Source organism: Sminthopsis crassicaudata, chromosome 1, assembly GCF_048593235.1.
Source record: "Sminthopsis crassicaudata isolate SCR6 chromosome 1, ASM4859323v1, whole genome shotgun sequence".
NCBI lineage: Eukaryota > Metazoa > Chordata > Mammalia > Dasyuromorphia > Dasyuridae > Sminthopsis > Sminthopsis crassicaudata.
Window position 1 is genome coordinate 706,710,991 of NC_133617.1, and position 21,954 is coordinate 706,732,944.

Genomic DNA, 21,954 nt, shown 5'->3' on the forward strand with positions numbered 1-21,954 from the left:
AGAGAGGCAATGAGGCATGAAAGGAAAAAGTGCTAGGTGTAGCTTGGGTTCAGATTTTCCCTCTTATACTTAACCATAGAAAAGTCCTAAAAACTTCAGGGCAGATCAGCAGATCATACCTCTAGCACCTTCCTTCAAGGCTTCTTATAAGGTTTCACTGAAGGCCTATCTGAGGTCTGGAAAATACTTTTCCACACTTTATAAGGTTTTATATAAAAATGTCATCAGATATCTTCAACATAAAGAAGATCTAACTCACTTCCAGCTGATCAATGATGGACAGAAACAACTATATCCAGAGAACGAACACTGGGAAGTGAATGTAAATTGTTAGCACTACTGTCTATCTATCCAGGTTATACCTTCGGAATCCAATACTTAATGTGCAACAAGAAAATTGGATTTACACACATATATTGTATCTAGGTTATACTGTAACACATGTAAAATGTATGGGATTGCCTGTCATCTAGGGGAGGGAGTAGAGGGAGGGAGGGAGGGGAAAATTTGGAAAAATGAATACAAGGGATAATGTTATAAAAAAATTACTCATGCATATATACTGTCAAAAAATTATAATTAAAACAATGTTATCAGATTAGAGTTGATATTACCTCACTTGTTTAAACCTAACTACCATTATCAGGAAAGAACATATCTCAGGTAGTTGATTAATCAAAAACTTGAACTAAATGCAAAATATCCTTAAATATTATTGAAGGAATTGCCCAAGAAGTCTGTTCTAACTATATGAGGGATATAGTCATGCCTCATGGGGTCTGTATCTTGTTCTTTCAACCCAGTTGATTTTTGACTGTCTGAAAACAGTATTAGGGGTGGAGACAGTGGACCCCTGAGTTGGAAAGAGGAAACAACAGAGGAAGCTGTCAAAAGCAGAGGAAAGTATCATTGAACTGGGATAGGGATGGAGAGACTAAGAAGGACCTCTAGCTCTGCCTTCCTCTCACAGCAAAAAGAGAGCTGATGCTGCTTGTTGTGCCATTTTAGGGACTGATGGCCATTTTGGGAAAAGGTCTACTTATTACCAAGGAACCTCCTTGGGTTCCTGGCATTCAGTGAACACTGGAATGTTTTTATTGCCAGACATTTTTCCCAGACATTTTTGATAACTTGCATTTTTTGCTTCAATCATAAAGAGACCAATTGTTAGAGAGAAATATGAATATAAATTAAGTCAGTGTGCCAAACCTCTGCTTGAATTTCAGTAATTTACCTTAATTGGAGACTTGAGCAGTTGTGATTGTGTGCCTCATGTTTTGCTTAGTGTAAACTCCCTAAAGCAAATAGAGGCAAGAACTATATGAATTCAGAGGGCCATTATATTTCATTGAAGCTTAAAAGGAGCTAATTGTTTACATTTTAAAAAGTTTGATTTTTCTTCTTAAAAATGTAGCATTTATTCATGATTTTTAACTTTTCCTTTTAGGAGGAGAAGATAGTAAACCAAAGCTCACAGATCTAAACTCAGCCACAGTCCAGTTATCTCAATCAAAGATGGAATCTCAGATGGAGATGGAGATGGAGATGGAGCAAGATAAAATAGATGGCTCTTCTAATTTACCTGAAATTCAGGAAATTCCTCTCTCCACCACATCAGATTCAGGAAGCAGGTAATTGTGTTATATATTTGGATTTTATTGTAATTTTTTGTCTTTATTTATGGAATAGCTATTTAGAAAAGGATTTATGAAATAGTTTTGAGATAAAATCCAACTCTCAGATATAGTAAATCTTATTATCTTTGATAACATTTTAGTTTCCTTCATTTCTATGTATGACATTTATTTAAGAATAAAACATAAATTAGGTGGTTGTAATCAGTGATTCCTGAAGGTGAACCTGGTTTTCCCCAACCCCTTACTGAGGACTTCCTAGATCTTGTGTATATTTCCTGAGACTAGATGAAGGCAAAGGGAGAATGTTGTAGGGAGTGGTGATAGTCACTATTTCTTTCCAGAAGTATCTTTGAGAAAGTAAAAATTTACCTCATTCAAAGATTTATGTTTTATTTTGATAGATTATTTTTCACATGGGTAGTCTCCAGCATATAGTTAGTCAACAACTATTTAGAGGTTTATAGACCTTTAAAAAGGATCATACCTTCTCAAGTTGAATGATTTTTTGGTCGAAAAAATTCTTTTCTTAAATTATCCAAGGAAGATCTATCCATTATTTTGGAAGCCTGATTCTGTTTCTTTTATTATTTGGAACTACCAGAAGACCAATTGGATTGTCCATATGTGTTTGTTATGAATAGCTTTTACCTTTTTCCATTCAAACAGTTCCTTGATAATGTTTTCATTATCTTTTTTTTTCTTTTTTAAAAAAATATTTGTTTCCCCAATTACATGTTAACTTTTTTTTTTTTTTAAATTTTGAGTTACAAATTCTGCCCCTCCTTTTTTCTTTCCTTACTTGCGACAGTAAGCAATCAGATATAGGTAATACATGTGTAATCATTAAAACATTTCCATAATAGTTATTTTGTACAAGAATTCTCAACTAACAGAAAAAGAATGAAAGTGAAAAAAAAGTATGATTTTCATGCTATTTCTTTCACACAGGTCACTATAGGTAGCGTACTGGTACCTGCTTATTCCTTACTATTGGTTGTAATTTTGATTCTTCATCAATATTGGTATTCCACGCTTCTCAGGCATGTATCATGTTTAGGAGGGAATATTGATATCATAAAGATAGGCTTTTTGTGGAAAGGAGCTGATGAGGCCCATGACAATTCTTCAGTTTCCCAAATGAAATGTAGCCTAATCTCTTCCTAATTAATTCTCTGCCCAGCCCTTTGTTCATTTGCAATGCTTATTTAGGACTTATATTGATGGGACTATCTAGCTAATTGTCATTTTTTTGACAAGACATATTTTGCATTTGACTTGTTTTTACACTGTCCATAGCTATTAAGCCAGTGTCTTTGACATTCCTGTGAGTTTCATTGAAAAGGATTTGTAATGCTCTTTCATTGAGTACCATTGTTAGTCTGAGTATAGGTATTCTTCTTTTATACCTTTCTATTATCACTAGATTATTGACCAGAGTTTACTCTTTATTCACATATATTGTATCCTTTTATAATTTTTATTCCTGCAGGATTCCTGTCTGAGGAGAACCTTCAAGGACACATTTTATTTTGCCAAATAATTTTTAAAAATTCAATTAATGGAATGAGGTCTTATGCTTTATGTGTTTCTTAGTTGTATGATCAGAATTGTCTGCTATAGAAAACTTAAATGTAAAAATTTTGCTTATTCCCTTTTCATATTTTTATTGGAGATATTATCAATACATATTATTATTCTCTTAAAGGTTTTTTTGAAAATAAAGAAAAATATAGGGATTTTTTTTTTTTTTTTTTTTTTTTTTTTTTTTTTGGTAAGAAGCACTCTCCATGATCTTTACATTCTTTGGGAATATTCCCTTATATAACATGCCTTGATAGTCTTTTGTGTTTTGCCTTTAAAATGACTTTTTGGCCATATTTCATTTATGCAAATTATAGATACTTTGAAGCAGAAGACATTAAAAAGATAGCTAAATATGTAAAAGCCTAAAGGAAAAATTTTAAGGAAAGTGAGGAAAATTGAAGTTGAGATAGAAACTGGAATTTTCTTGAGAACCATAAAATATTTAAAGTAGATAGAATTAATTGTAACACATACCTTAAAATCATAAACCATGCATCAAATTGAGAAAAAAAAATTAGTTCAGGGCTATGCGCAGTAGCTTGCTATATACTCAGCATGAACGACTTGTAAGAAGTCAAATTTTAGGGAAGAAAATTATGGGGAGCAATACTTAATTTCTGTGAAGTTCAGTAAACAATATATTATATGTTTTCTGAATGAATGTCAATTTGGAACATGATTTCTTGAAGAATTTTTGGGCCAGTGTATAGTTAGGTTTCAATCTATTCCTCTGTTAGCTCCTTTTTTAAAAATTAGGTTTTATCTTTTTTAACCATCATTTATTTTTTCCCTTCTCCCTCCCAAAACCAAAGAAAAATAAAATGTTTATAAAAAGTATACATAGTCAAGCAATCATTTTCTGTGTCCAAAAATGTTCTACATCCTACATATTAGTCCATTTTGGTTGGTAAGAACATTGATTAGATTTTTGTAGTTATTCAATATTAGTAATTTTTATAAAATTGTTTTTATAGTTTAAAGTGTTTTTGTGGTTCTCACTTGTGCAGGAAGTTGATACACACCAGAGGTTTCTTTGAAACTGTTCCTTTTGTCACTTCTTATGGCATAAAAGTATCCTTATGTTTGTTGGAGATGAGATCTTTATTAGAGAAACTTGTTGCAAAGATCCACTCCCATCTGCCAATTGACTTTTACCCTTCTAATCTGGCTCCATTGAACTTGCCTGTACAAAACATTTTAATTGTATAGAATTGGTTGGGATTGTGATTGATCTTTGATCAAACTCTTTGTCCTCTGTTTGATCATGAACTCTTTCCCAAGTTGAAAAGATCAGAAAAGGTAATTTCTTCTTTGCTTCTCTTTTTGCTTGTGATGTCACCTCTAAATCATGTATACATTTGGAGCTTTATCTTAGTAAACAGTCTTGATCTGGACTTAATTTCTGTAAGACCACTTTTCAGTTTTGCCATCAATTTTTGTTTAATGATGAATCCTTACTCTAGTCAGTGGGGTCTTTAGGTCTTTGATTTATTTATTTCTATTCATTTGCTTCTGCATTTTGAATACCTATATGTTCTACTCATTGATCTTTATTTCTTTATTGTTGAGTTATTTCAGTCATGTCTAAGACTCTATGATCCCATTTGGGATTTTCTTGGCTAAGAGCCTGCAAGATAAGGAAACAAAGGCAAACAAGGTTAAATGGTTTGCTCACAGTCACTCAACTAGTTAAATATCTGAGACTGGATTTGAACTCAGGAAGTGAGACTTCCTGATTCTTAAGATCAGCACTCTTATCTCCTGTGCCACTAAATCATTTTGTTAATTATTGCTTGAGTTCTGCTACTGGTTGGGCTCTTTTCACTTTTTTTTTTTTTTTTAAATTTCCTTTGAGATTCTTGATCCTTTTTTCTTCCCAAAATATTTCTTTTTTTTTCCCCCCTTAGTTCTTTAAACTAATCCTTTGGTAGTTTGATTGTTATGGCACCAAATATAAAAGTTAGTATTGTCATTTTTTCTTATATTGCTTCAGCCAGACCCAGAGCAATTAATATTTCTCCAAATAAGTCTGTATTTATTTCTGTAAACATTATTTTTTTGTTATATTCACATAATTATTGTTTGTATGTCTTGGTAGAGAGACATGAGTGTTCTATTTCTTTTATAGTTATTTTAAATGGAATTTCTTTTTCTGTTTTTTCTTGGTGAGTTTTATTGCTAATGTATAGAAAAATGATGATTTGCATGCATTTAGTTTATATACTGCAATTCACTTGATTCTTCGGGTTTCTCTTGAATACATAATTATTCTATTGCATACAGCACTGCAAAAAGTGATAATTTTGTTTCTTTTTTGCTAATGCTTATTCCCTCAATTTCTTTTTCTTGTCATATTGTTATAGTTAACATTTCTAGAACTATATCAAGTAGAAGTGGTGATAATTAAAATCCTTGCTTTACTTCTAGTCTTACTGAAAGTCAGTTTATTCCAATTATGCATAATGATGGTTCTTAATTTTAGTTAAGTATTATGTATCATGCTTAGGAAAAGTCCACTTATCCCTATAGTTTCTTGTTTTCTTTTTAAAATGGAAATAGTGTTTTGTTAAAAAACCTTTTCTGTCCTATTTCTATTTTTTAAAATTGAGATAATCATAGATTTTTTGTTATTAATATAGTTAATTAGATAGTTTTGCTAATTTTTAAAATCTTTTCATTTTTGAAATATATGTATAGATAGTTTTCAACATTCACCCATGCAAAACCTTATGTTCCAAATGTTTTTTCTCCCTCCTTCCCTGTCTACCCCCCTTCCTTAGTCAGCTAATAATCCAATATGTTAAACATGTATATTTCTTCTGTACATATTTCCACAATTACCATGCGGCACAAGAAAAATCAGATCATAGAGGAAAAACACAAGAAAGAAAACAAAATGGAAGCAAACAGCAACAACCACAAAAATGAGAACATTATGTTGTGATCCATACTCAGTCCCACAGCCCTCTCTCTGGCTCTCTCATTGATCTCATTGATCATTGGAACCCTCTCAAGCTCATTGGAATTGGCCTGAATCACCTTGCTGTTGAAAAGAGCCATGCCCATCAGTTTTTATCATTGTATTAGATTTGCTCATTTTAAACAAACACGACTATTCTGGGCTTAATTCAGGCCATCCACTTGATACTTTAGGTTAGATATTAGGACAATATAAAACATGCATCGATCACTGATTGGTTAACAAAATGACAGTGTTAGCAGGAGAAAGTATCTAGTAAAGATTAACATTGTGAGAGATAAACTAGGTTTAATTTTCCACAGAACAGTTAAAATTCACTTCCTTAAGAATCTTGAGCAGATGAGAAATATTAAAAAGTTAAGTTTCTGCTGAGTGTTATAAGTTTCAATGTAAGATAATAAATATCTCTGACCAATGAGTTTTCAGAAGAAGAGACTCACATGGCTCCAAACTTTGGATAAAATGTCTACAGTGACCAGGTTCAAGGACTTGGAAAAGGGTTTTCTTTATTGCACTTGTTTAAAAAGCCTCATGTATGTAATTTGACATACCCCCTGCATAAAATTAGAACCTCATTAACAGGACTTGAGATGTATGATGATGGAGGGGGAACATGTTTGAGACTAGCATGTAAGAAATGATGTAACTCTAAGGGGAACTAATCAATTCATTCTTTTGGGGGAGGGAACTGTAATGAATTAACAGCCTAAAGCTTATCTGCTTCTGTACCTAGGGCTTCCTCTTTCCATTAGAGGAGCAGACCCTGCTTCTGCCAGTAATATCCAAATCCTCTGGATTTTCTCAATAAAGTTTCTTTGTTATCTGACTTTTGGAGTTAGCTTGTTTCCAACAACCTAAAATTTGATTCAACTGAGTGAAACTTCCTTGCTTGAGTGATCCACCAACCAAGACTCAGAGAGCAGGTGGAGCAGCTTGTGGTTACTTTGTTTTCAGGTATTAAGGAAGTAAATTCCACAGACTGATCCTTTACTCCAGGAGACATCAATCTCAGAGAAGGTATTAGTATCTTTTAAGGAAAAACTAGCCTAAATTTCATAGGGCTAAAGGTTTGGATATTATTGGATGTGGTAGGAATTCTGCATTCCTTGATAGAAATCCAACCTGGCCATAGTATGCAGTCTGTGCTGTGTTGCTGTGGCCTCTTTGCTAATATTTTATTTAAAGTTTTTGTATCAATGTTTATTAGGATTTTTGTATAGTTTTCCCTTTTTTTTTTTTTTTTTTTTTTTTTAATTCTCCCTGGTTTAGGTATCAAAACCTTATTTGTAATATATATGGAATTTTGTAAGGTCCTTTCTTTTGTTGCTTTTGCCTCAGTGTATATAATATTGAAATTTGTTTATCTTTGAATGTTTGATTGAATTCATCTGTAAAATTCATCAGTTTGAAAGGTCATATCATAAAACAGAAGATCAAGGGAAAAATTACCTTTTTGACCTTTGGAAAAAATTATTGACTAAATAGAAAATAGAACAGGATCACACAAAATAAAGTGTGGAATTTTCATGATGTAAAATTTAAAAAAGTTTTACTACTAACAAATCTATATGGCACATGATTATGATGTAATACTACTGTGCTATGTGAAAGGATGACTTAATAATCCTCAAAAAACATGTATAGACTTGCATGAAATAATAGTGAAATGAGCAGAACCAAGAGAACATTGCATATAGTATTGGCAAAATTTTAAGAACAGCTTTGAGTTAATAAGTCATTTCAACTATTATATTCTAAAATTAAGTTCAAAGGACATATGAAGGAAGATGCTATCTGCATCCAGTGAAAGAACTGATAAATAGAAATTATATATAGAATGATTTTACATACATGTGTGCACTCTTCCCTCCCCTCCCTCACCACCCCTCCATACTTGTGTTTAAAAGTAGCCATCTGGGCAGGAGGGGCAGAGGGAAGAAAAAGCAAAAAAAAAATTTAATGATAATTTTATTATATATTTAAAAGGACTAGCAAGTTTTACATAACAGATTTGCAATTTCATGTGTAGTAATCATTTTTTCATACTGTTTTATGAAAATGCCTATATTATTACATAAATTACAAATAAAATTTAAAAACAAATTAATTTAGTTTCAATTAAAATGGGAACAAATAAATAAGGAAAAATTGTTGCAGCCAGTTTTGCTGGTAGTTTCTGTCATTAACAAGCTGTAATCAGGGCAGCTGAATGATGCAGTGGATAGAGCAATGAAGTCAGAAGGACCTGAATTCAAATTCAGCCTCAGACACTTGACATTTACTAGCTTTGTGACTCTGGTCAAGTTATTTAAACCTGATTATTTCACAAACAAACAAAAAAAAAAAACTAAGCTATATAATGAATTGATTAATTTATCAGTAACTAAATGATCCAAAAAGATAGGGTGTTTTCAAAGAAAACTATTCAAGCTATAATCAACCATGGAAAAAATGCTCTAAAGTACTAATAAAGAAATGCAAATGAAAGCAACTTGGAAATTTTAGCTTATATCCATCAGACGGGCAAAGATAACAAAAGAGACAATGGAGAAACTGGGAAAATGGACCCAGCTAATATATGTAGGTAAAGCTGGGAATTAAGTTACTCATTTTGCATGTCATTTTGGAATTCTATCCTAAATATTACTAAAATGGTTATAACATTTAATGCAATAATACCAGCATTTATTTGGCCCGTACCCCAAAAAAATCATGAAAAAAAGGATAATATATATATATCAAAAGTGTCCTTTTCGTAGTAGCCCAAACTAGAAATTAAGCAAATGCACTCCTACTAGGGAATGGCACATTATAATAAGTGGATATAATGGATATTATACCATAAGAAACAATTAAATGGACAGTTTCAAGATAACACTGAAATAATACAAAATAAAAGGACAAGAATCGGACAATTTACACAATAGTAATTATATGGGGGGGGAAACAAATTTGAAAGACTTTAGAATTCTGATCAAAGATATAATAAGTCACAAATCCAGGAGAATGAAAATAAAACACATTACTCACCTTTTGCCAGAGAGGTGCCAGATAGTCATGCATTTTTGGTCATGGTTAATGTGAAGATTTGTTTTGCTGGACTATGCTAGTTCATTAAGAGGATTTATAAATTTTTTATTGGGGATTTAATGAGATGGACAAATTATAAATGCAGGTAAAAATAAATAAACCTATTTTTAAAAATCTTTCTGATTATTGCTTTTCCCTCCTTTCTTCCCTTTGCTTCCCACTTTTTGGGGAATTCATTTATGGTTTGCTTACTTTTTATGAGATTGGGTTTTTAAAATTCTCTTTAAACTCTTATTTCATTAATGTAGGTATTTTATGTTTTTGTAAGTATTCACCCACTTTTTTTTTTAACAGTGACTTAGAAAATAGTTTCTAACAATATTCTAATCTCTTTGTTGTAGTTTTTCTGTTTTCCTTTTTGATACAGATAATTTGGTTTTCCTTTTGAAATCAAATTAGCTAACAGTTTAACTTTTAAAAAGCCAGCTCCTAGTTGTTTTTTTTTCAGTTTTGTTAATCTTTATTTGATTTTTTCAGATTTCTCTTTTGATACTTTCAAGCTTTTAATCCTAGTTTGGGGTGAGGCAGTGTTATAGACTCTCTCCTAGATAGAATTCTTCAGGTTAACAGTGGCAGCATTGACTTCTTTCACCTGTTCTTCCTTCTCTGGATCAGAGTGATGACACTGTGTGTCTTGTTCTCTTAGGTTTTGCTCTAAGATCCATTTCCTTAGGTTAGAATGACAGAATTGGGGCTCCTTGGTTGGCAACTTGAATTAAACATCAGAAAGATAATAGTAATCATCATTCTGTATATATAAGTTCTTCCTTGCCAACTCTTTATATCATAGTGGGCAGGATCAGACTACTCCAAAATAAGCACATCTGCTTTATAACTTGTGAAGATGATCATGATTTTTAATGTAGTGGATTTAAGAGTTACAATCTCCTAATATTTTGGTAATTTCTTCCCAAGTCATATTTTGGCATATACATTAACTAACTTGTTCTGTAGTTCAATAATAATAGCATAAAATGCCACTGTTACTTATTCTACTGAAATAGGGATAAAAAACTCACTAGTTTTTGCTTGCGCAAATTATAAACAAAAAATATAAAATATATTAAAAACAATTAGGAAACATTTATTCAAGCTCATTATATGCTAGATACTTTATTCAGCACTTAGATTATAGGCAAGGCAAAATCCTTGCTCTCAAGGAGCTCATGGTCTAATGAGGAAGAAAAACAAATCAGCTATATACAGGATAAATAGAAAATAAGAGAGGAAAGGTGCTAGAATTAAATAGAAGAGGTTATTTTAGTGGGGATTTAAAGGGTGCCAGGAAAGCCAGTAGGCAGAATTGAGGAAGAAGAGGATTCTAGACATGGGGAACATTCAGAGAAAATTCTTGGAGCAGAGACATGGAGGATCTGGTTCATAAAATAGCTAGGAGGCCAGTGCCACCAAAATGAAGAGAATCTGACAAGGTTATGAGGGGCTTTGCTTGACAGACAGGATTTTGTGTTTGACCTGGAGGCCATAGGGAGCCACTAGACTGTGTGTGTGTGTGTGTGTGTGTGTGTGTGTGTGTGTGTGTGTGTGTGTGTGTGTGTGTAGTTGAGGGGATGTGTGATATGGTCACAAATACTGTATTTAAAGTACACATTTGTCTAATGTCTTAAGTAGTTTTTTAAAGTGCATCTTCCTATAAACTTTGCTTTAATTTCAAGCTTGAAGGCCAGGTCTCTAATTATTGTAACTTAATTTCTATAAACTATAATGCAAACCTTAAAGCCTCCAAACATGTTTACTATTGTCTGAGAGTGGTTATTCTCTCCACAGTAAGGTACAATAGAAAGACTGGGGGAATCAGGACTTGGGTTCAAATCCTGGCTTAGCTACTCACTACAAAGACTGATAAGGTCTTTGGGACCTTGGACAACTCACTTAACTACTCTGGGCCTCAGTTTCTATCTGTACAGTGAGGAGTCGGAGTAGATACCATCTAGGCCCTAGAAGACATAACACTTTCTGTTTAATACCCAGAACATTCTATTTCTCTTCCCTGCTTCTTGCCCTCTCCCTCCCCACGTCATTGAATACCCACATATTGACTGTACTGGTGATAGTTTCATCCATCCTCCACTTTCCTACCTGAGTATTTCTTTCCCAGATACTATGCTACTTATAGCTTTGCCTTTGTCCCTCCCAGTTTTGGAAACCAGAAAGGGATGTCAATCTACTCTATTCATCATCCTGGTAATTTCAACATCAAAATATCCCTCCCTGCTTACCTTTCACTATGTATATTATATCTCTATTTTTTTTTTTTTTAAAGTAAGGGCTTTGTGGGCACTTGTCTGGCTTTGGTATTTATGGAGCATTTGTCAAGAGGTTGCAGTGGAGATTGTGCATTCATACCAGATGACCCCAGAGGTCCCTTCCACTTCTTGGTCATGAATCTGTGATAACACCAACATTTCAATTTCTCAGTAACTTAGTAGATGATCTTTTCAGACTGCCATGGCTGAAAAATGCACTGCCCTATTCTGTGCTCATTCTATGATGAGCCTCTGTTCTTACCCAGGCTGGGCCTCTTCTTGAAGCTTTTATGTCTTGGGTGAGATCTGTTGGAGTTCACTTGGGCAATACAGCTGTAGTAATCTAGGTTACTTCCATACCCCCATTTAGGCTTCCCTGTAGGGTTTCTGCCTAGCTTAACGCCTGATCTTGAGCAAATTAGTTTGTCTTTGAGGACTTTTAGTGTATTTATCTGTAAAATGTGGTACTTGAACTATATAACCTTTGTTTCTGTAAGGATACATGGATACAAAAATTTTCTTAATTTTGTTTTAGTAGTCACAGTTAGCTTTTTCAAACTGTTTTCAAACTTATACATAATGTGGCATGTGCTCAGCTTGATTGAAGAGTGACCCTATTATCCAAAAAGTATATTCATTCCCAATTATTGCTCTTGTGAAATTAGGATTTAAATTGTTAAAGTATTTGCCATCCTTTAAAGTATAAATACTGAGGTAATTAACAAATGAAAAGAATGTTATTTATTGCTGAAACATCTGGCCACATGATGGATGATTCCTTGGAGTTGGAGATATTTGCTTAAACTTTCAATAAATGACTTTATTGTTCTATTTAAATAGGAAAAGAGAACTTTTGTTCTCCAATTTTGGCAAACAAAACATTTCTCCTTATTGACAGCTGAATTGTTGGGAAAAAAAAGTGCTTTTTATTGTAACTGTGTAGGGAAAGCATTTGTGACATCCACCTATACACCTCACTACAAGGAAGGAATTTTTATTAAAAAAAGAGAGTTAAGCCATTGTCTGAAGAGAAATAGTTGAATCCTGAATCTGGCATATTTTGAAAGATAAGATTAATTTATGCACATTGATTTAAAGTCTTTGTTGCATGAGGAACAAACATTTGTCAAAAGAAAGATAAGATAGGAGCATTGATGGAATGAAAAATTTTAATTAAAGTTACATACAGTCACTATTTACTCTTTGTGATTTGAGGTAGCTCAGAACATGATACTAATTGAGATCAAATATGTAAGTACAATCTCTTTAATAAGTACAGTCAATGACTCTAGGACAGTCATTTAACTTTATTCTGTTAAGTGAAAATAGATTATACCTGTAATTTCTACAATTATGCTACACATATAAAAAAGTTGGTCATGGGGAGAACTATGTAACAAAGTGTAGATTAATGTCCTCCCAAATTAGGAAAAAGCCATCGAAGTACACATTTCATTAATGTTTCGGTAATAGACTCTTTGTATGTAAGTGGTATCATTTATATGTGTAGTGTAAAAGAAATACATTATCTTGTGACATTCACACAGCGTGATTATTCATTGCTCTAAGTCATTATTGGTGATACTTCTTAATTGGGTTATCCTTAAACTGGAATATAATCATCTATTTGAGAGCTAGTGTGCCTTCAGAAAGGGCCAAGAAGTGGTCAACATGGTGCTTGCTGCCTGATAACTCCAGGAGAAATGTCAGGAGCCGAACAGAGATCTGTGTACAATGTGTGTTGACCTGACTGGGCTTATGCAAGGTCATGGCAAAATTTGGTTGCCCAGTGAAGTTCATTAGTATTGTACACCAGTTTCATGATGATACGCTTATACAGTTCTGGATAAAGGATGATGCCCTTGGACTTTCAGTTAACCAGTGGAGTAAAGCAAGGCTGTGAATTTGCTCTCCTGCTTTTTGACGTGATGTTTTCTGCAATGTTGTCAGATGCCTTCAATGATAAAGAAAATGGCATCAGGATCAGTTACCATGCTGAAGTTAATTAACTTGAAAAAGGACTAAAATGGTGGAAAGTTGGTGCTAAACTTTTTGTTTACAGTAATTGTAATGCATTCTCTGAGCCTGAGATACAATAGAATGTAGATTGATTATCTGCAGCTTGTTCTAATTTTGGCCTGGCAATCAATTCCAGAAAAAAGATTCCTTGTCAGCCAGCACCTCATCAGCCATACATACAGCCATCTGTCAAATGGCGAGATTTTGAATACTCTGGACCAGTTCTTTTACCTTGTCAGTCTCCTTTACAGGGTTGTATACATAGATGAAGAGATTGATTTATACATTGACAGAGATAAATCACTGTTGGTGACACTCTGAAGGAAAGGGTTGGGGAGAAGAGTTGCCAACTCATCATGCTGACTTCATTGTTGCATGCTTGAAAACCCTTTGGCAACATGCCGGAAAATCAAACCACTTCCATTTGAATTGTCTTAGGAAGATTTTAAGGATTACCTGGCAAGATAGGGTACTAGATACTGAGATCCTATTTTGAGCTGAACTGCCAAGCCTTCAAACTATTGCAGAAAACACAACTCTAATGGGCTATTGCCTGAGTGCCAAACACCTATTTACCAAAAGACTATTTCACAGAGAACTCTCACAGGGCAAGCGCTTGCATGAGGTCAGAAGAGGTGACACAAGGACATTCTCAAGGTCTTTGAAGAACTTTAGAGATGGGAGATGCTGGAACAGGATGACATGCCCACATCAAAGAAGGAGCTATGCTCTGTGAGCAAAGCAGAATTGCAGTCGCTCAAAAGAAATGTTAGATGAGCAAATCTAAGATATTCCAAATGTTCAAACAGAATGTCTCTGCCCAACCTGTGTTAGAAGATTTCTATTTAATATTTGATCTGATTAGCATCAATTGAACACACTGTACCTTGATCCCAATATCATGATGTCATTTTGGTGGTCTTCAAGTATGAATAATGAACAGCAATGTGAATGGCTGTATTTACATGAAGAGTGTTGGAGAAGGCACTTTAACAGAAAGGATATCTAAGAGTTAATTATCTGGGAGCTATATGATAACATTTATATACTTTTCCTTAGCATTTCTCCTTCCTTCAAAAAAAATGTATAAAAGAAAAATTTGTGACTACCATGAGAGAAGAGATACAGGTAGAAACTAGAAATGCCACATAAAGAAGTTGGATATTTGAGTAGCTAATGTTGGGGGAGATATTGGAATCTTTCTGTAAATTTTTGGGAAACTAAGGAAAAATGGAAAAAAATATTAATTAAATATGTTATATAGTTCTCCTAAGCTACTTAACATCTGTTTAATTAATATTAAAATAATAATACCTAAACATGAGAAGATCTGTGCTATAAGAAAATTACTCTAGTGTCTGAATGGAGAATGGGTTGGAGTAAGGAGAAACTTAAGGCAGGCAGACCACAAGCAAGGTATTTTAGTAGTTCAGATGTGAGGAGATGAAAGTCTGCCCCAGAATGCCAGCAGTGTCAAGAAGAGAGAAGGGGGTATATTTGAGAGATGTTGCAAAGGTAAAATTGACAGGCCTTGGCAACAGATTGTTTATAAGTGAGAGGAATCCAGGATGATTACTAACCCTAAGGGACTGGGAGGATGGTGTTGCTTTCTATAGTAATAGGAAAGGTAGGAAAGGAATAGACTTTAGAGGGAAAGATGATGAATTTGGTCAAAGAAATGTTGAATTTAAACTGTCTACTGGATATCTAGTTTGAGATATGTGAAAGGCAGTTGGAAATGTGAGTTCCAGAACTGTCCAGTTAGAGATTAGCTAATTTAAGGTTTTTTCTGAAAGTGAGAAGAATAGATAATATGGAGAGGATCCCAAGATGGCTACACAAAAACTATCAGGTGAAAGATTATTCAGGGAGAGAGGAAGACAAGAACAGAACTACTTGATGATTTTTTTCCTGAAGGGCACTATGGCAGCTATTTATTGACCTGAAAACAAATTTATCCAAGATATAAAAGAAATTTCCAAGCTTTACCATACAAATAACAACTACTCACTTCTGGTGATTCTTGTGTTTACTGTGGTACAAATAGTACTTTTAAGAAAAGTATTTCCAGTGTTACAAAGAATTGAGCAAGACATTAAAGATGGGTCCACAGACTGTTTTCCTTATTGTTTATTAAAGAAGAGAAGAATTAATTTGGGAAGCGAATAGCCAATTAGGAAGATGGGATTATAGATTTAGCCCAGTGTCCTAGATTTTCAAGATCTTTTTGGATCTGGGAATCATATCAAATATTTTGATCACAGTTTATGAGTCAGAGTACACAAATTACTGGCCTGAGATGGATACTTACAAATGACGGTAAATCTGTATTTGCCATATTTCTATAAATCAAATCCAAATGTTTTTGAACTGAAAAGGATGGGAAAAGGGAAAAATGCTTATGTCTATCTTAAGTTAACTACTACAGACACTATTGACAAAAGAATTGCAGTTGATAAAAATCTAGAAATTCACAAGAGACAAAGTCTTAGGAAAGATTTATTAGTAAAATCAGACACTTCAAAGGTCTATCCCCATTGCTCAAAGTATAGACGACAAATGAGGAACACGAGGTGCTGGCACAAAGGGGAATTAGTGAGATAAAGCTTAATGCTGTATTATAGCACTATAAGTAAAAATAGGATGGTTATAGTTTGTATTGTATATTAAGAAGGAAAACTCGTGAGGAAATATAACAGCGAGAGAGTAGAAATATAAAGAGTATTTGAGTAAAGATCAAAGGAGAGAGAAAACAAAATATTTTTTTTTTTTCATAGAATAAAGACCATCTGGAAAGAAAGAGGAAAAAAATGAGTTAGGAATTATTCAGATATCTGCTGGGTAGTCTGTGAGGATTGACTTATTGCTAGGTCCTAACTAACAAAAATCACTCCACGTTTGGCCATTAATTGATCCATCTACATACTGGATCTAAGAATTGTATGTATCCAACAATTGACTTTGTCAACTAGAGTTAGAATTAGGAATGCAAGGTTAGAAAAGAAAACTATCAGTTTATCAAACTTCATCCAATGCAAGATGATGTAAGATTCACAAACTTTATTCATCACTGTGTCTTTGTGGTTGATAAAGGGATCTTAGTCTCAAGTTTGCTAATTGACTCCATTAAGGTCCTTCTTCTACTTAGTTTCATTTAGTGAATCTGCCTGGCCCAATCTGGGCTCTAGATTGGAATACACATATTTCTGTATGCAAGCTGAAGGAGCTGCATGTTTGTGAATAATAAATTGCCTAACTAGTGCTCCATTGAGTGGCTTACATTGCTTCTCAATATCCTTTCACTCGTGCATGATCCCCTCATACTCTGCCAAAAGTAGAAATCTTACTAGTGATTTTATCCTTCAGAAAATAGAGGAACTCACAAGGGGAATTCAATTCTAGATTTGATTCTTACTAATGAGGAGCTGGTTGCTATAGTGGAAATGATTAGAGCCTTGGAGGACTAATAGGGGAGTAACTTAGAGTTTTTGGTAAGAGAAGGAAATTTTAGCTTAAATTTATATATACTAAAGATTTTAGGAAAGCATATCTCAGAGAGTTTAGAGGAGAACTGGGTAGGATTCTGTGAACTCCAATGGGGCGAAAATTGGGAATTGTCTGTAGAGATCAATGTGAACCTACAAGGAAATCAACTAACTTAAATTTTAAAAAGAAATATGCAGAAAATATAACTATGACAGGTAATAGAAGATTAATAGCATAAATGTAGAAAGATCTTTGCTTGGAACAGGTGGGGTGGTAATAACTGACAAGAGAGATTCTCAAGTATTGCTTGTTTCCTCTGCAAAGGAGAATGATTATTACTCTGACCTCACCTCTCCTTAGATCAAACCACCCTGGAAGTATTGAAAACTTAACAGACCTTCCAGAACTAATTCTGAAATAGTAGCAAGAAAAACCTGAAAATTTAAACAATGCCCTTCTAACTCTAGGAGCAGAGCCCCACTTTAAAGTTAAAAGTCAAGAAATGGACTGAAAAAATTAGCAAATAACAAAAAAAGAATATGAATGTGAAAATTTACTATGGTAACAGGGAACCAACACAGAAATTTAGAAGACAGTGATGTCAAAATAATCACAAGCAAAACATCAAGGAAAAGTTAATTGGATCCAAGCCCAATAAAAATTCCTGGAAGGATTAAAGAAAATATAACAGTAGTAGAGGAAAAATTGAGAAAAAAACAGATGAAAAAGTCTTCCTTTCTTCCAAGAAACCCCCCAAAACAAAACAGCCTAGAAAATGTCTTAAAAAGAATTGGTCTCATGGTAAAAGAGGCACAAAAATCACGAAAGAAAAGAACTCCTTAAAAAGCAGAATTGGTCAAGTGGGGGGGGGGACACACATGTAATAAAAACTCCTTAAATAAAATAATTCCTTAAAAATTAGAATTGGGTAAGTGCAAGCTAATTATTCCATGAGACATCAAGAAACAAAATGAAGTCAAAAGAATAAAAATAAATACAAGAAAATGTGAAACATCTCATTGGAAAAATAATTGACCTAGAGAAAATATTGAGGAAGAATAATTTAAGAATTACTAGGTTACCTGAAAGCCATGACTAAAAAAAAAGTAGACATCATCTTTCAAGAAATTATCAAGAAAAAATATCCTAGTATCTTAGATCTGGAGAGTAAAATAAAAATGGAAAGAATCTACCAATCACTTACTGAAAGAGATCTCAAAATGAAAATTCCCTGGGGATATTATAGCCAAATTCCAGAGCTCCTAGGTCAAGGGGGAAATATTGCAAGCAGCCAAGAAAAAAATAACTATTTTGGAGCTACAGTCAGGATTATACAAGATTTAGCAGCTTCCACATTAAAGGATCAGTTAGCTTGAAATATGGCATTCCAAAAGGCAAAGAATTAGGATTTAGACCTAGAATCACTTACCCAGCAAAACTATATGAAATCCTTCAGGAGAAAAAAAAAGGATATTTAATGAAATTGAGGACTTTCAAGTGTCCTGAATGAAAAAAAAACCATAGGTGAATAGAATTTTGACTTCCAAGTATAAGATTCAAGAAGTTTTAAAAGGTAAATTTGAAAGAGAAAATATAAAATAAACTCATAAATCATCAGGATTTTTATATGTCACTAAGAAAGTTCAGCAGGAATTCTTAAAATAACTGCAGACAATATAAAATAGTTTGGGAATCATCCTGCCAAGACAAATTCAGGAACTACATGAAAGCAGTTACAAAGCACTTTAAATATAAATATCAGATTTGAACAATTAGAAAAATAGTAATTTGTCATGGATAAGTTGAACCAGTATAATAAAAATGGCAATTCTACCTAAATTAATTTACTTATACAGTGCTATACTAATCAGACTACCCAAAATTATATAGAGCAAGAAAAAATAGCAATTCAGTATAAGAACAAAATATGAAGAATATGGAGTAAATGAAAAAAATGTTGAGGAAATGTTAAGAAAATATTCATCTAGCCATAATAGATTGCTAACTGTATTGCAAATTTTATAAAGTGGTAATAATCAAAACAATCTAGTACTGGCTACTACATAGTATAAATCAATGAAACAGATTACATCACAATACATAATAGTAAATGATAATAGCAATCTATTGATAAGCCCAAAGATTCAAGTTTTGGGGACAAGAATTGAGTATTTGACAAAAATTGCTTGTGAAACTAGAACACATTTGGGCAGAAACTAGTTGTAGACCAGCATCTCAAACTGGATAACAAGATATGATCAAAATGGAAATATAATTTAGCCAAAGGGTGATACCATAAGTAAATTAATTGATGAAACATGGAAAATTTTATGTGTCAAGATCTTTGAATAAGTGAAAAATTTATGATAAAAGAGGTAGGGCACATTATGGGATGTAAAATGAATTATTTTGATTACATGAAATTAAAAAAATATTTGTTTTCACAAACAAAACCATTGCAGCCAAGATTAGAAGGAATGGAGGAAACTGGGAAAATTTTTTTATAGCAAGTTTCTTGGATAGGAGCGTCATTTCTTATACATATCAAATTTCGAAGAATATGAGTCATTTTGAAATTGAAAAACAGTCAAGTTATGAACAGGCAGTTTTCAGAATAAGAAATCAAAGCTACTTATGATCATTAAAAAAATAGCCTTTTTTTTTTTTCAAAATATATGCAAAGATAGCTTTTAACATTCACCTCTATAAAACCCTTTGTTCCAAATTTTTCCCCTCCCTTCTCTCCGCTCCTCCCTTAGACAGCAAGCAATCCAATATATATTAAATATATTTGCACATTCATCATGCTGCAGAAGAAAAATCAGATTATAAAGAAAAAAATGAGAAAGAAAACAAAAAGCAAAGAAAAAAAAGGTAAAAATACTACGTTGTGATCCACATTCAATCCCCACATTCAGTCTCACAGTTCTCTCTTTCAGTGCAGATAGCACTCTCCATCACAAGACTATTGGAATTGGCCTGAATCACCTCATTGTTGAAAATAGCCATGCCCATCACAGTTGATCACATAATCTCCTTGTTGCTGTGTACAGTGTTCTCTTGGTTCTGCTTACTTCACTTAGCATCAATAAATAATGTAAGTCTCTCCAGACTTTTCTGATATTATCCTGCTCATCCTTTCTTAGAGAGTAATATTCTATAATGTTCATGTACCATAACTTACCCAGCCATTCACCAACTGATGGTCATTCAGTTTCTAGTTCCTTGTCACTACAAAAAGGGCTGTTATAAACATTTTTGCGTATGTGGGTCCTTTCCCTTTTTAATGATCTCTTTGTGATATAGGCTTGGTAGAGACACTTGCTGGATCAAAGGGTATGCATAGTTTCGTAGACTTTTGGGCATAGTTCCAAATTGCTCTCCAGAATGGTTGAATCTATTCACAACTCCACCAACAATGTATTAGTATCCCAGTGATTTGAAGCATTTTTTCATGTGACTAGAAATGGTTTTAATTTTTCCTTCTGAAAATTATCTGTTCCTTTTGACCATTATAATAATTTTTAAATGGATCTTTGGATTACCTCTTAAAGAAAGGAATAGTACTTGTCAAGTCCTAGGTTGTGATCTGAAGCAGGAGCAAGTACAGAATCAAGTAGTATCTGTATGCTCTGACCCTGACCTGAACACAAAGTCAGAAGTTAGGCTGGCATAATCAACAGACAAAAAAAGAATCCTTCTATAAAGAAGGATTAATGATCACAAGGATTTTCAAGACACATATTCAGAAGAGAATAATTTGAAGTCATCCACAAGTAAACCTTCAAATGAAAATATAGTTTGGCATTATGTTAACCTAGAATCCCTGGAAGAGATGAAGAATTTTCAAAAAGAGCTAAAAATGAGTTCATAAATGAAATGTACCAGAGGAAACTATTGGGGGAAGGACTAGGAGAAAATATTCTAGGGGAAATGATTTGACAAGAAATGAGAGTGCTGTGGGGAAAAACTGGAAAAGAAATAAATTCTACTCTGGGATCAGCTGTGGATATTTTCAAAGCTTGGAGAAGAAAATATTTGGGAGACAGACACAACTGCCTGTTTGAGGCTTTGTTTATATATAAGAAAAATAATAATTTTTCTTATTGATACCAGAACACAAAACTAGGTAGAAATTGTTAAAAGGTCAACACATACTTCCACTGATCATAAGTATTAATGTATTGCCTCTTGGTTTGAAGGTCTTTAAAATAGAGGATAGATGATAACTTTTTTTTTAGGGGAATTCCTGCTCTCTAATAAATTATACTACCAGACCTCTGATTGTTATTGTTGTTATTTTTTGACAATAAATATATATTTCATTCATTTAACAATGAATTCCAGATATTTATTGAACATTGTTAACGTGTCTATTCTTGTTCTTCCCATTTGAGAGGAACAAACTTTTAGTTTTTAGCATAGGGCCTTATGCATAAATGGAACTATTAATTTGACTTGATTCATGGAATTTAAGTATAATCTTTATTGTATTTACAACTCAGTCATTTTCAGATAGCCTTCATTGTGAGTCCTTTCTTGCCTTCCCCCACTCTCTTCTTATTAATTGATTAAAGTGGATAAAAGGTTCTTAAAGAAACTGCCCTTCTACTAAGTATTAGACCACTAATCAGTAATCAACAGTAGACCAAAACCTTGATTTTGTAATTTAATTATGTATATTTTTATTACATTCCTGATTACTCTCTCCTGGTGAATTAAATAGAAGGGTACAAAGTATTTCTAAATGATTTGTATAGCTTTAGTCACTGAATTAGTCAAACTGAAATTGCCTTAACTTAAAAAGACCAAGGTTTTGGGACCATTTCCAGTCATTCTGAGCACTGGACCCAGATAAGCTCTGGAGAAGAAAGTGAGGCAGGTGACCTCACTC

The 21,954-nt window shown here is 33.3% G+C and overlaps 1 protein-coding gene across 3 annotated transcripts in view; it reads left to right on the top strand.

The window, feature by feature from the left end:
- Positions 1–21,954, top strand: part of RAD18 (RAD18 E3 ubiquitin protein ligase) — a 100,568-nt gene that overhangs the window by 54,512 nt on the left and 24,102 nt on the right. For 2 of the 3 annotated variants that reach the window (XM_074284024.1, XM_074284025.1), the window contains exon 11: positions 1,448–1,631. In XM_074284024.1, coding sequence (XP_074140125.1) covers positions 1,448–1,631 — 184 coding nt within the window. Of the gene's footprint in view, positions 1–1,447; positions 1,632–3,126; positions 4,056–21,954 lie in introns of those variants that run through there. The other variant, XM_074284026.1, reaches the window with a different exon arrangement.